The sequence below is a fragment of the Pogona vitticeps genome, chromosome 3 (assembly GCF_051106095.1).
Source record: "Pogona vitticeps strain Pit_001003342236 chromosome 3, PviZW2.1, whole genome shotgun sequence".
NCBI classification, from domain to species: Eukaryota; Metazoa; Chordata; class Lepidosauria; order Squamata; family Agamidae; genus Pogona; species Pogona vitticeps.
In genome coordinates this window covers 53,264,578-53,277,460 of record NC_135785.1, presented here as the reverse complement: position 1 = coordinate 53,277,460, position 12,883 = coordinate 53,264,578, and the positions used below count along the sequence as shown (strand labels likewise).

Below are 12,883 nucleotides of genomic sequence, written 5' to 3'. Positions count from 1 at the left end.
TTCTGGATCCAAAGGGATAGACACCTTGAGCATAACACACAAGACATAGTAGTAATAGAATGAAGAAAGGTGTGGATCAGTGACACTGCGATTCCAGGGGATGCCAGAGTTGAAAATAAAGAATTGCAAAAACTAGCAAAGTACAGAGACCTGGAAGAAACATACTTCAGTAGTCCCCATAGTCATTGGGGCTTTGGGAACAATATCAAGAAATTTCTACTATAAGCAGTTTCAGATCTCCAAAATCACACCACCATCAGAGCTACAAAAATGGCAATATTAGGAACAGCATACATACTGTGCTAATATTTAACAGATACTTGGGTTTTTGGTTAAAACTTGTTTCTGTTATATAATACCTATCAATGTTTTTTATAATTTTGACTGTGCCTGGTGGCTTTAATAATAATAATAATCCTCCGAAAGAAAGCACAAAAACATATACGCACACAAATAATGATCAGAGATACGTCTCTCCCACTTCATTACTGAACTCTACTGGCGTTCTATATACATTTTCTTAACTATAGGTATTGTTTCAGCAGCAGGGTATTTACAATTTCCCTTCTAGGACAAAAAAGTTTTATTTTCTTCCTCTATGAACTCCTGGCTATAAATTTCACTGCTAGATCTGACTGAGACTCAACAGATGCAGTGGGGAAGGACACAGGGATTAGCTATCTTGGCTCCATCTCAAAGGAACACAAAAATTATACAAGAGGATAGTTCTTTCTGAAGCAAAGTCTGTCCAGATATGACTCTGTTAAACCAACATTCATTAGGAACGTCTATGGTATTGCACATGGATGCTTGTTTGCCAATTCTAAAACAAGGCAGAAAACCTGCAGGTGAAGTCACCTGTTCCTGACATAGGCACAGTGCCAAGTCCTGCTCAAACACCTTTTTAAGAGCATGCCTGTGGGTTCTCTTTCCAAGTACAATGCCACAGGCACAGCTAACTCTTGACTTTCAAAACAGAGTAGTTTATTTCTCTTATAGCATAGCAAAACAATAATTGCATGTTTTATCATCCCTTTTTTGTTTAACTTTTAAAAAATGCATAAAGCTTCATAGATAAATGATGGAACATGTGGCTGAGTACACAACTGACATGCCATATAGTCAGCAAGTGCACCATTTGGAGAGGAGCAGAATTTAGCATAAATGTCAAAAACTCATGTTCCCTCAAGCTCTCTTTTTCTGAAGAAGTTGTGACATTTCGTAAACCCAGCAAATTCATTCCGTAAACTGTTTACCCAGTGTAGCACATTACTGCAGTACAAAGAAAACAGAGTTCGGACTGAGCTATTTTTTCTTATTTCAGTCAGTGTGGAAATGCTTGATGAAGAAGACATCAACAATATAAAAAGCTGCAACAGGTCACCTTCTCTGATAAAACTTATAAGCACAAGAGGAGGGGAAGTGTTTAAAAGCAGAGGGCCAGGAGACAGCTGTAAAGGAATCTAATGGAGAAGATTAGCAAGCCTTCTAGGAATAGGGGGAAATGGTTCCTTGTGTTACATTGACATTTTATGAAAAGTAAAAGCACGAGACACTCTCTTTTATTGTTCTCTTGAAAACAAATCATTGGTACATGTTAATAATATCAACCAGAGTCTTAAAATAGGGCAGCAGAAATAGCAGAGATGCACTGACAGAGGTAGCCTCGTAGCTAAGGAACTCTAGATGAATTATTTGAGGCTGGGCACTGGGAAAACTCTTGAGGACAGTCTCTGGCAAGCACCATTCAGAACAGGAGGCACTAACTCAGAGTGAAGAGCAAAGCCTTCAGGTGCTAATTTCAATACCAGTTGGAGAAGGAGCTAACAATACACATGGACAACAGATTCAAAGCACCCAAGCCTAGCAGATGATTTGGGCTTTACAGCACAAGTGTACATTGGGCAGGAGTTCACTCAGCCTGCTCCATACTATTAGAGACTTATGTAGTTCCATGTTCTCTTTTTAAGATGCTGCACAGCATCACACAACTTCCAAAGAACCAGAACAGTGAACTTTCTGAGCAATATTCTTCTGCCCTAATTTTGCTCAGCTGGGGGAAAAAGTCTTACCCCTGTATAGCTGACACCACAGAGAAAGTGAGAGAGAGCAGTAACTGCAGATCCCTCTTCCCCACTCCTACGTATACTTCACACTATCAGTTCCCTGTGCCCAGGAGTGTGGAACAAGTTCAAATTCTCCCATTCAGCTTCCTGGAAAAACATACACACTCTCTAGGGTTAGATCTCTCCACAATCAAGAGCTACAGTCAATGCTGAGGATAGGGGCACAGTAACACCAGGACTGGCCAGGAAGCAGGTAGATAACTCAGCTTCAAGAGATGGTTGAAAATTCCTTCAGCAGCACCTCCTGGCTGAGCGTGTTGAAGGCCAGATTCCGCCGCACGTTGATGCTGATAGACCGAACCTACGGGAGACAGAATCATCATTACAGGTAACAGATAAACATTCCAGTATCTCCGGCACTGAAGCAGACCTTGGATAAGTCAATTTGATGATAGAAAATAATCAACCAAGCAAGATCTCCCATTGTGGAAACAAACCTTCAGCACTGATAAGAAGCCATTTATCAACTGAGATCAAATATATACATACTGAGACTCATACATGCTCATCCTGAAAAGTATGACAATGACTCAAATCTGCATTGTATATCATAATGGCAATATTTCAAGGTTTTGTAGATATCAAACTATTTCAGCCATGGAGGCCTTTGGGTAAAAGGGTAACAAAAGAACAAGCCTGTAGCATCAGAAGAAGACAATCTAGCCCTGGCCTCTGTTTTTCACAGTGGTTTGTGCTCTCTTACCAAAAGCATTCAAAATTACCTCCATCATATCCCTTTCCATCAGGAAGTCCATCACAGTATTGAAAATCATCAACTACCCACTCACTTACTGTGGAATGTTATCAAGATATGAATTTGGAAAACTAGATGTAAGAGAGCTTACAGCATATTATGGGGATTTTGTATTCCACCTGAGAACAAATAAATGATGTTTTCAATACTCACTCAAGATGCAAATAGACTTTCAAGAGAATGAAAAATTACCAAATGGGAAATTCCAGGCAAGAGTGCACTGAAAAGATCTAATTTTTCATCAGAGGTCTGTACTGCTTTGTAAAGCCCATTTTTGCTCTAAAGGCTCTACGCCCAGGAGCTGTCCAGAGTACTAACAACTTTGCTATCAATCCAGTTCTCTGTTCAGCTCCACCATATCTTTTGGAGTCCCACCAGCACCAACCCAGACCTAAATTATTACCACATGGAGTCCTGGATTTACCTCTCCAGACATTCATCAAGGGCTGGCCTTGTTTCACAAGCTTTGATCAACCCAGGACACAAAGCCAGTTTGTGAGGTAAACTGAGCAAATATAGTTTGTACTCAGCTATTGTTCTCTTAGTCTGCAAGGCACCTGTGTAGGATGTAAGGGAAATCCATATGATAGTTGATTCCTCCTCTTGATTTGATAACAAACTCAGGGAGCACACTGTTCATTTATTGCAACTTTCAATAAGGAATTGGTTTGCTGTAGGCTCATTAAGTCTCCAGAGAAACAGGGATTAAACCAACTGAATTCATTTAATCACTAGATAAGAATGAATAAAGCTTTCCTGTCTTCATCCAACTAGATAAGGATCTGTCTGAGCACTGCTCATAAAATAATAAGAGAAGAAACACTACCAGTGGTGATGGTAACTACACTCAATGTTACGCAGTCTAAACTACTAGCAATTAGGAGGATGAGTTCTGAAAGGAACTTTAATCTCAGCAAATTGGAAAGGCAAATCTTCATCTTAAGCAAGAGAAAGTTCTTTAATTAGCGAACAGAAGGACAGCAAAAGCTGGGGGACAGAAGAAGTGGGCAAGGTACTGATAGACAAACTGGAGCCATAGACATGATAATAGATAAGGATAATCTTTCACCTGCACAGGTGAGAAAATCCATTGCTGTTTCTGCAACAGTAACAGAGGTCAAGGTTCCAAGATTCCCATTTGAAAGCCAACACTCACCAGTTCTTTAAAAAAAGCAGCTTCTTTGTGTTGCTCTGAGTAGCGTTCATATTGGTCCAACCCATCCTGCAGCTTTAAGGTGAGTGTGTCATAGTTGGAGCGAACCACTTCCAAAACCTACATCACAAATAGACAGAACCATAAACTTGCTGGTCATTCAATTTGCAACATGCAAGACTGCTGCTTTAGGGCTCCTACTACACAATGGGAAAACCCAGGGACATATCTCCTGGAGACCTCAACTGTTCCTGAAACAATCTGGGAAATAAAGTGATCTTTTTTGGATTCAAGATTCAGCTGGGTATGTGTGAATAATATGTTAAGAATTTTTATTATCTTTTATTTTGGACCCATGGGATTAAGTCAGTGCTTCTCCATTCTTGCATGCAAACTTGTACTCCCTGTCTGTCTTCCTTGTTCCAATGAGTTACAGTCAAATCCCCAGAAGACAGAGGGACTTTTCTTCCTGATTGATTAATTCCTTTTCTCTAAAGTAGCAGGGAGATACATTCAACACATCTGAGAAGGTACCTCCACTGGCATAAGCAAATTACTAGGAAACTAGTGAAACAGGTCTACCAAGCTTTCCACATTAAGTTTAGTAAAACTAAAAGCCTTCAAATCTATTAAGTATACCCAACAGAACATAGTACCTCTCTGGAACAAGCAAAGTATTAGAGAGAATACTACAGAAGGGTGTTCCTGTCAGATGAAACCTTTCGCCCACAACTTCTCAGAGTTGAGCTACACAGTTCAGAAAAATCGCACAGACTGTTTGGAGCTTTTTGTTATCTTAGAGAAAATGTCTATTTCATGTTAGCTAGAACAGCTATATCAGGATGTTCATGTACTTTCTTTACTTGTGTTCCCTTTTATCAGGGAATCTTACTCAATTACAAGGGAGAGGATTTGTTTCAGCAGTGGTGTGTGAGGAACACCTTCTCTGAAGTGACTTATCTGGCACTAGCTGGTAATAATTTCCTCACCAGCAAAAACATATTTACAAGGCCACTTTAAATTGTAATTTTAACTGTTTTTGCTATTTAATTGTTGCATTTTATATTATATATGTTTAAACTATATACTATCATGAAATCTAAACAGGAAAAAATAAACAGGTAAACACTTCCTTTAATCTTTGGAACAAGTTTATTTTGACAATGAAAACTGGGTCACGACTCTATTCCCACTTATGGAAATCTCCCACATTCTTACTGGCTAGCACAGAATCCAAACTTTAAAAATTAATGCATATCCAAAAAAGTCAGATCAGTGTCCTCTAAAAGTTTCAACAGCCTGGAAAGTTGAGAAGTTTCTAATATTTTTGACAGCTCCCTATTTTTTCCATACCATTAAGCAGCAGACATTTGTATGCCTACCAAAAAGCAAGAGCACCCCACACATTGGGGTGTGTGCAGGGGGTGGAAATAAGAAGGGAAAGGGAGTGGAGGAGAGGGGGCAGCTTTGATTGTCTTGACAGAGACCTCAAGGGGAGCTTCGCCAAGCAGAAATTTTAAAATGCACTGCCTAGCACCCAGCAGATGCTCGCCATAGGTGCAACCCATGCACTGTAACAGAGAACAAAGTGTGGGGAATTAATAAATGTTGACATGCTGCAAGGTCACTGCTGAATAGTTTATTGGCAATCCTGCTGGTGTTGTTAAAGCAAGCAGCCTTTTCTACAAATAGACTCCTTCTTTAATTTTGTTTGTCAGGTTTACTGGCAATGAGAAAAAAAATCCTCAGCAATAACAGCTATCCACAAATTCAATTGGCCATCTTTTTGCAAATGTGCCAAGACTGTGATGGGATTAATAAGTATATGACAGTACAGACCTCAGCCAGTGAGTGCAGGCCTTGGAAGAGGAATAATTCACTCCAGCTTACAACTAGCCTCTGGGGAATGAGCATAATAGAATAATACACCCGCCACCAGACTGTAAAATATCACCCCAGCCTCCGAGAATCAGAACTCTGCTCTCTTGCCAACTGGAGAGATTCGAGTCACCTACAATTAACCATAGAGAGGAAGCAAAATGTACCCAAAAGAAAAGGAAACCCTGAAATGTCTCCTGAACATATTTTTCAACGCTACCTTTATGATGCTCTCACTTGTTAAGCTTCTTACTACCTTGACAAATGATTTCTGTTATCTCAGTTCTGAATGTCTGAACCCACAATGAATCCAAGAGATGCAGATGTTAAATGTTCATATAAACAAGTGTTTAAACTCCATTTTTGTTAAACTTAGCACATTTTGCATTGTGTTGCTCTTTATTTTTTCACATTTAAAACTGTTGTCTAGTAAAGCCTTTCCTCTCTGAACAGGAATTATCTGCTAGGGTGAAGCACATGAGCTATGTCAGCCTGCTTGTGTTGCCTAAGAGGTTTTATTCCTTCTTGCTTCCATCGGCAGATAGAATGTCACTCCCACCAGCTAGCGGCTGGGATGAGTGGGAATATTAGCAACATATCCCTCACAAAATATATATAAAAGAAACAGAGCTTAATAGTGTATATTCAATTAATGTAGATTTTGCAACATCTTATCACATTGTCTGCAGAAGCAACCTTCCCCTACCTCGGCCTGTGGGCACAGGCTGCACACAAAAGGACCTGCTAGAGAGTTTAGGCATAAGAGATCCCCAGCAGATGGCCGACTATATGTAAGGGTTTAAGCCAGGAATCTTCCACAAATCTGAGTGCCTCATCCTTACTTACCCTAAGTGAAAGAATTATTATTTGCAAGACTTTCATCTTTCTTATCCTTAGCATTTGATGTGGTTTTGTTGGGGTGTATCTCTTCTCCAGAAGTGACAGGTGTAAGAATTTCTGAAGATCTAATCTGAGCCTACTCAAAGTATGGATAGAACTAGTTTCTTCAATATATTTTTGCTGAGATACAGTTTGGTCTACACTTATTTGCTACATTTTTTTCAAAAGTGTCAGCTACCCATCTGATCTCCCTCCCATCTTAAGGTTTCCAACATATGGTTGATCGTAATACCAACTACTACCTTTTTGCTGCAATATCCTTTAAAATCTGAGCAAGTTGCTATTTTTCCCAACAACCTTTGCACATTAGCAGTTTCCCTGAACCTCACTATGTAAGAATACATTGCTAGAGACAATTTGCAGTGCAGCAGACTGTCCAAGTGGGCATTGCATCACAGCTTCTATGGAGTAAGTACAAATTGTCAGTCAGAGAGTATTTAGTTACAGCTGAACAGTTTTTATCTAGTGCGATGGTGAAAATTCTACAGCTGTCTCTCCAACATACAGTACAAGAGGCCTTGATAGGGAACAAGTAACCTACTTTTTAAAATCATTGAAACAGCTGGGGTTCTGGACATGTGTTCAGGAAACAAGTCTTATTAAGAGACTTCTGGACTTATAGGCTACTATGCCTGCATGATCAAAGAGTTTTCCACCCACAAGCTGAAATTCTTATCACACTTAGAAAGACAGTGTGTGTAGTTTTCTTTGGCTGAAATCCTGTTGCATTGTTATGCAACAAGCTTAACATTTAGAGAGAAACTTCCCAAAGTTAAATAAATGGAACTAAAGGCTGAGGCGGACGGAGCATGCACTATTAGGGGCAACTTAAACTTTGTTACTTTTCTCTTTAGCTCTAGAAAATTCCAAGAGGTCCAGCGCAGGCGCTGATTTAACCCTTTTGTGTGTATTCACAGAGGCCACGCTAAAGAACCAAATGCTTAGCCTTATTTGTTCTTTTGCGTGGAGGCAAAATCGGTCTCGACGGGACTGACGCCAATGAAGGAGCAGGAGATGCCCACCCAGTAGATACAGGGCTATTTGGGCCAGAAGCCAGACTTGTGATGGCTTGTACAAGTTGGCTTGGAGTCGGGGATGTTACGCTCACCGGGAAAACAGGTTCCATTTTGTCTGGGACCTAGCGAGGTCACTGCCTCAAGACATTGATTCCCGACCCCAGGAAGAGTATTCTAAAATCAGTGATGGTACCGATGCCAAGACTGGAGGCAACTGTTTCAGGAGTTCTTTGATTTAGTCAAAGATTTTGATTTGGCTTGTTTGGTGCTCTTAACGGAGGCAGTGGAAGATGCCTTCGACGTCGAGGCGGAGGTTTTCTTTAAAGTTGTAGATTTTTTGGCGGGTTTATCTTTAGTAGCAGTCGAAGGCAACTGAGGGGAAGTTGCACAAACTTCAGACTGTGGTGTAGCAGAGGGTGAAGAGATTTCCATTTCGGATGGTTTAGATGCTGACAGGGTTTTATCCCGTAGGTGATATTTTAAACTTTGTTGGTGCGCCTTAATCATGGCTTTTGTAAATTTTTTACAGTGTTTACAACTGCCAGGCTGGTTGGACTCTCCAAGGCAAAAAAACACAGCGATCGTGGCCATCCTGAAAAGGCAGTTTATGGGAGCAGATGATACAGTGGCTGAAGGGACCAGAACGGGACATAAGCAGGTAGGGAAATAGATCAGTTTTACTGTTGTGGATCGGTCATTGAAGTTGCATGGGCCGTTAGCGGTAAGTTGTCCGGAAGCAACAAATCCAACCAGTAGGCAACAGAAGAGTCACAGAGCAGTCCAAGGTCAGGCCAACAGATATTAGCGACGTCAGAACAGTCCGTGGTCAAAAAAATACCAAAAATTCTAAGGAAAATAGCGAAGCTCAAACAAGAGGTTCCTAGCCAGACGGTGGTAAAATGGAACTGGGGGCTGAGGCGGGTGAAGCATGCACTATTGGGACAACTTAAACTTTGTTACTTTTCTCTTGAAGCTCTGGAATATTCCGAGAGGTCCAGCGCAGGCGCTGACTTAACCCTTTTGTGTGCATTCACAGAGGCCACGGTGAAGAATCTCCACAAGTGCTATCACACGCTGTGGCGAACACCCTTAGTTATGCATTGTAAATTATGAATTACATGATATATGTTAATGTAGTTAAGAGGCGGGACTGAGAGAGATGTTAAAAGGCGGAGCCTGAGAGGAGGAGTTAGTCAGTTAAGTTGAGTCAGAGTCGATGTTAGGAATCAGAGAGAGAGAGAGAGAAGGATAGTTTGGGGAGTGATTAGTCTGAGTGTAAACTGTGATAATTACTGAATTAAGGTTAATACTGAAGCTTGATGAAACTTCAAGAATGTGATTATGAATTGTTCCAGAAACCAACTGTAATCAATAAACCTGTTCTATTAAAAAGTCAGTACTGAATGGACCTTCATCTTTTCTAAGTAAAGTACGCTGATAAGGAAATCAACTAGTGGCAGCATGTCAAGAGGTGTTTTGGTTTGCCTTTGTGAATTCTGTGTTTAGTGAGACAAACAGGAGCCACGAGGGCAAATGCCACAGAAGCTATACCTTGTATGTAGATCAGCATGCAACAGATAATGTCTGTAATGATTTCTTAACTTGAAGCAGTTTCCTCTAAAACCTGTGCCTTTGCATAACTGCATTACAAGATTTTGGCCATTGTGTCTGAAATTACAGCCAGAAATGTTCAAGATTGTACAGTATCTGTTTGTTTTTTATCATTTGTTGGCTGTTTTCCTTCTGGTGAGGGGACTCAAGGCGGCTCACAATGTTAAAACAAGTAATACTAAAACCACAATAAATTACAGAGTAGAAAGCAATTAAACTACAATAATAATTAAAAATCAATGAGTAAATAAAACATTTAACACTTTAAAAGGAAAGTTAGAAAAGCACTCAAGGACTCTAAGACAGATGTCAGACTTTCTTCTGGTGCAGATGGTCAGTGATTCTTTTCCAATTCTATCACAATACAGATGTATTTTTTTATTTAAACACCAGTGACTTCATCAAAAGCACACCATTAGTTTTGATATTTGTATAATTTGGGAGATATTAACTTGAACAATATAAGGGCCTTAGAGGTACAAAAAGGGTACCTCTAGGGAAACATTTCCCTAAATATTGTCTTAATATACCATTAGAGCAGATTTAGAGGAAAAAAATAGCATTACTTTCTTTTTTATATAAATACAATATATTGGAAGAGGCAGGTGCTTTGAAGGTGCCTGATTCAGGTAAGATATACTAAAATAAAGAAAGGTTACTTACCTGTAACGATGGTTCTTCAAGTGGTCATTCTGTGAATTCACACAAAGGGTTAATACCAGCGCCAGCGTTGGGCCTCTCGGAACGTTTTCTAGCTGCAAGAGAAAAGTAACAATGTTTAGGACTACCCCTACTGCGCACGCCCAGCCTAACCGTCCCTCAGTTCCATTTGTCCGCCATAGGCCCTCGAGTCATAGAGATGCCAGTGACAGACAGACAGAGGGGAGGCCGGGCGGGATTGTGTGAATTCACAGAATGACCACTTGAAGAACCATCGTTACAGGTAAGTAACCTTTCTTTCTTCATCGTGGTCTTCTGTGAATGCACACAAAGGGTGATTAGCACGCTTACTAACCGGATGGTGGGCTGTCACTGAAGAGCCGATGCTAGCACTGCCCTCCCGAATCTGGTTTCCTCTCTTGCCCTCACGTCCAATCTGTAGTGGGTTATGAAGGTAGAGGCATTGGACCAGGTAGCGGACCGGCAGATGTCTGGCAGGTCAACGCCACGGAGTAAGGCAGTCGATGAGGCTACAGCCCTAGTGGAATGGGCTTTAAGTCCCTCTGGAGGATCTCTGTGGTTGAGCTCGTAGGCAAGGGCGATGGTAGATACGAGCCACCGAGAGAGCGTAGACGGCGAGGCCGGGCAGCCCTTCTTTGGGCCGAAGTAACAAAGAAAGAGTCTGTTGGCCAGGCGAAAGTCCTTGGTCCTGGACACATAAAAGGCTAAGGACCGTCGAACATCGAGCATGTGGAGCATGCGTTCAACATCAGTGGTCGGAGACGGAAACAAAGTTGGCAGAATAAGTGGTTGATTGACGTGGAAGTCAGAGACCACCTTCGGAAGAAAAGACACGTCCAGGTAAAGCATAACCTTGTCCTTAAAGAATTGAAGAAAGGGTTGATCATGACGGAGAGCTGCCAACTCGCTAGCTCGACGAGCAGAGGTGATAGCCACTAGGAACAGCGTTTTTAGAGAAAGCAGCTTGAGATCACAGGTAGCCATGGGTTCAAAGGGGGGTCTGGAGAGAGCATGCAGAACTAAGTGAAGGGACCACTGTGGAAGTGGAGGACGAACGGGAGATCGGAGGTTAGAGAGACCTTTCAAAAACATCCTGATGGTAGGGTGGGAGAAAAGGCGGGAAGAGGGAGAAGCTCTGGGTTGGAAGAAGACAACAGCAGCAAGGTACACCTTGATAGTAGAGATAGACAGGTGGAAATCAAACAAGTAACGGAGATACTGCAGAAGCGTAGAAAGAGATACAGGGGAGGAGACGAGATCCCTCTGCTGGGTAAATTTCAGAAAACTTTTCCACTTGTAGGCATACAAGCGAGATGTGGAGGGCTTGACGGCGTTGGTCAAGACCTCTTGGATTTCGGGACGATCCTCCACGCCGTCAGATGGAGCGCGTCGATGTCGGGGTGAAGGACTTTGCCTGCTTCCTGGGTCAGCAGGTCCGGCCACAACGGAAGGGTCATGGAGTCCACAGCCATGCTGACTAGCGTGGGGAACCACACCTGGCGAGGCCAAAAGGGTGCAATGAAAATGGCCGGAGTCATGTAACGTTGGAGTTTGATCAGGGACCTCTGTATCAACGGAATCGGTGGAAATATGTACAAGAGACCCTGGTTCCATGGGATCATGAATGCGTCGCCGAGCGAGTGGAGACCGAGACCTGCTCGGGACGCGTACCGGGAGCATTTCGCGTTGTGAGGGGATGCGAACAAGTCCAGCACTGGGGTCCCCCATTGGTGGCAAAGGTCCTGGAAGACCCGAGGGTTCAACTCCCATTCGTGTGTCTGATGCTGAAGCCTGCTCAGTGTGTCCGCAACTGTGTTGTCCTCTGTGGCCACATGGATGGCCACCGGGTAGATATGATGACGGTAACACCATTCCCAAAGGAGGATGGAGAGATACAGGAGAGAGTGAGAGCGGGTTCCTCCTTGCTTGTTGACATAGTGCATTGTGGTAGTGTTGTCCGTCACCAGCTGAACTCCGCGGCCGTGTAGCAGAGGAAGAAAGGACCTGAAGGCCTTGATGACTGCAAGCAGCTCCAGGTGATTGATGTGGAACATGGCTTCCTGCGGTGTCCAGAGGGCATGAATGGTGTGATGGCCGCAGTGCGCCCCCCAGCCGGACGGACTGGCGTCCGTTGTGACCTGAACGGTGAGACGGAGTGGACGAAAGGGCCGGCCAACCGTGAGGTGGGGTGTGTACATCCACCACTGGAGCTGTCTGGTGAGTTCCGGGGTGACGCGAAGACGCTTCCTCTGGCTGTCCATCATAGGGTCGAAAAGGGTGAGGAACCATGATTGGAGCGACCGGAGCTTGAGGCGAGCGTGAGCAAGCGCCGGCGTTGTAGAAGACATCAGGCCAAGAAGGTGTTGGGCGTGATGGGCCGTTACCCGGGCACGGGGAAGAAATTTTCTGATGGCTCGTTGAATCTTGCATATCCTGTCTGGGGGGAGAAAAACTCGACCCTTTATGGCGTCCAAACAGACCCCTATGTATTGAACTGTTTTGGAGGGAATGAGCTGAGACTTCTGTTTGTTGACAGTGAGACCGAGATTGTGAAGGAGATACAGGATAAATTTTGTGTCTTTCAGAGATCGGCTTCGTGAGGTGGAGACCACGAGCCAATCGTCCAGGTAAGGGTAAACGTGGATGCCCCTGAGACGAAGGTAAGCTGCCACTGGGGCCATGACCTTGGTGAAGGTCCGGGGAGCTGTGGACAGGCTGAATGGCAGGGCCTGGAATTCGTAGATTGTGTCCTGAAAGATGAACC

At 43.0% G+C, this 12,883-nt stretch overlaps 1 protein-coding gene across 6 annotated transcripts in view; it reads right to left on the bottom strand.

Moving 5' to 3' along the window:
• Positions 1-1,546: 1,546 nt before the first annotated feature.
• ARMH3 (armadillo like helical domain containing 3) overlaps positions 1,547-12,883 on the bottom strand; it is a 169,181-nt gene continuing 157,844 nt past the window's right edge. For all 6 annotated transcript variants that reach the window (XM_020790836.3, XM_020790834.3, XM_020790839.3 and 3 more), the window contains 2 exons: positions 4,037-4,153; positions 1,547-2,427 (listed from right to left, as the gene is read on the bottom strand). In XM_020790836.3, the coding sequence (XP_020646495.1) occupies positions 2,335-2,427; positions 4,037-4,153 (210 nt within the window). In that variant the 3' untranslated portion in view covers positions 1,547-2,334. The remainder of the gene's footprint in view (positions 2,428-4,036; positions 4,154-12,883) is intronic.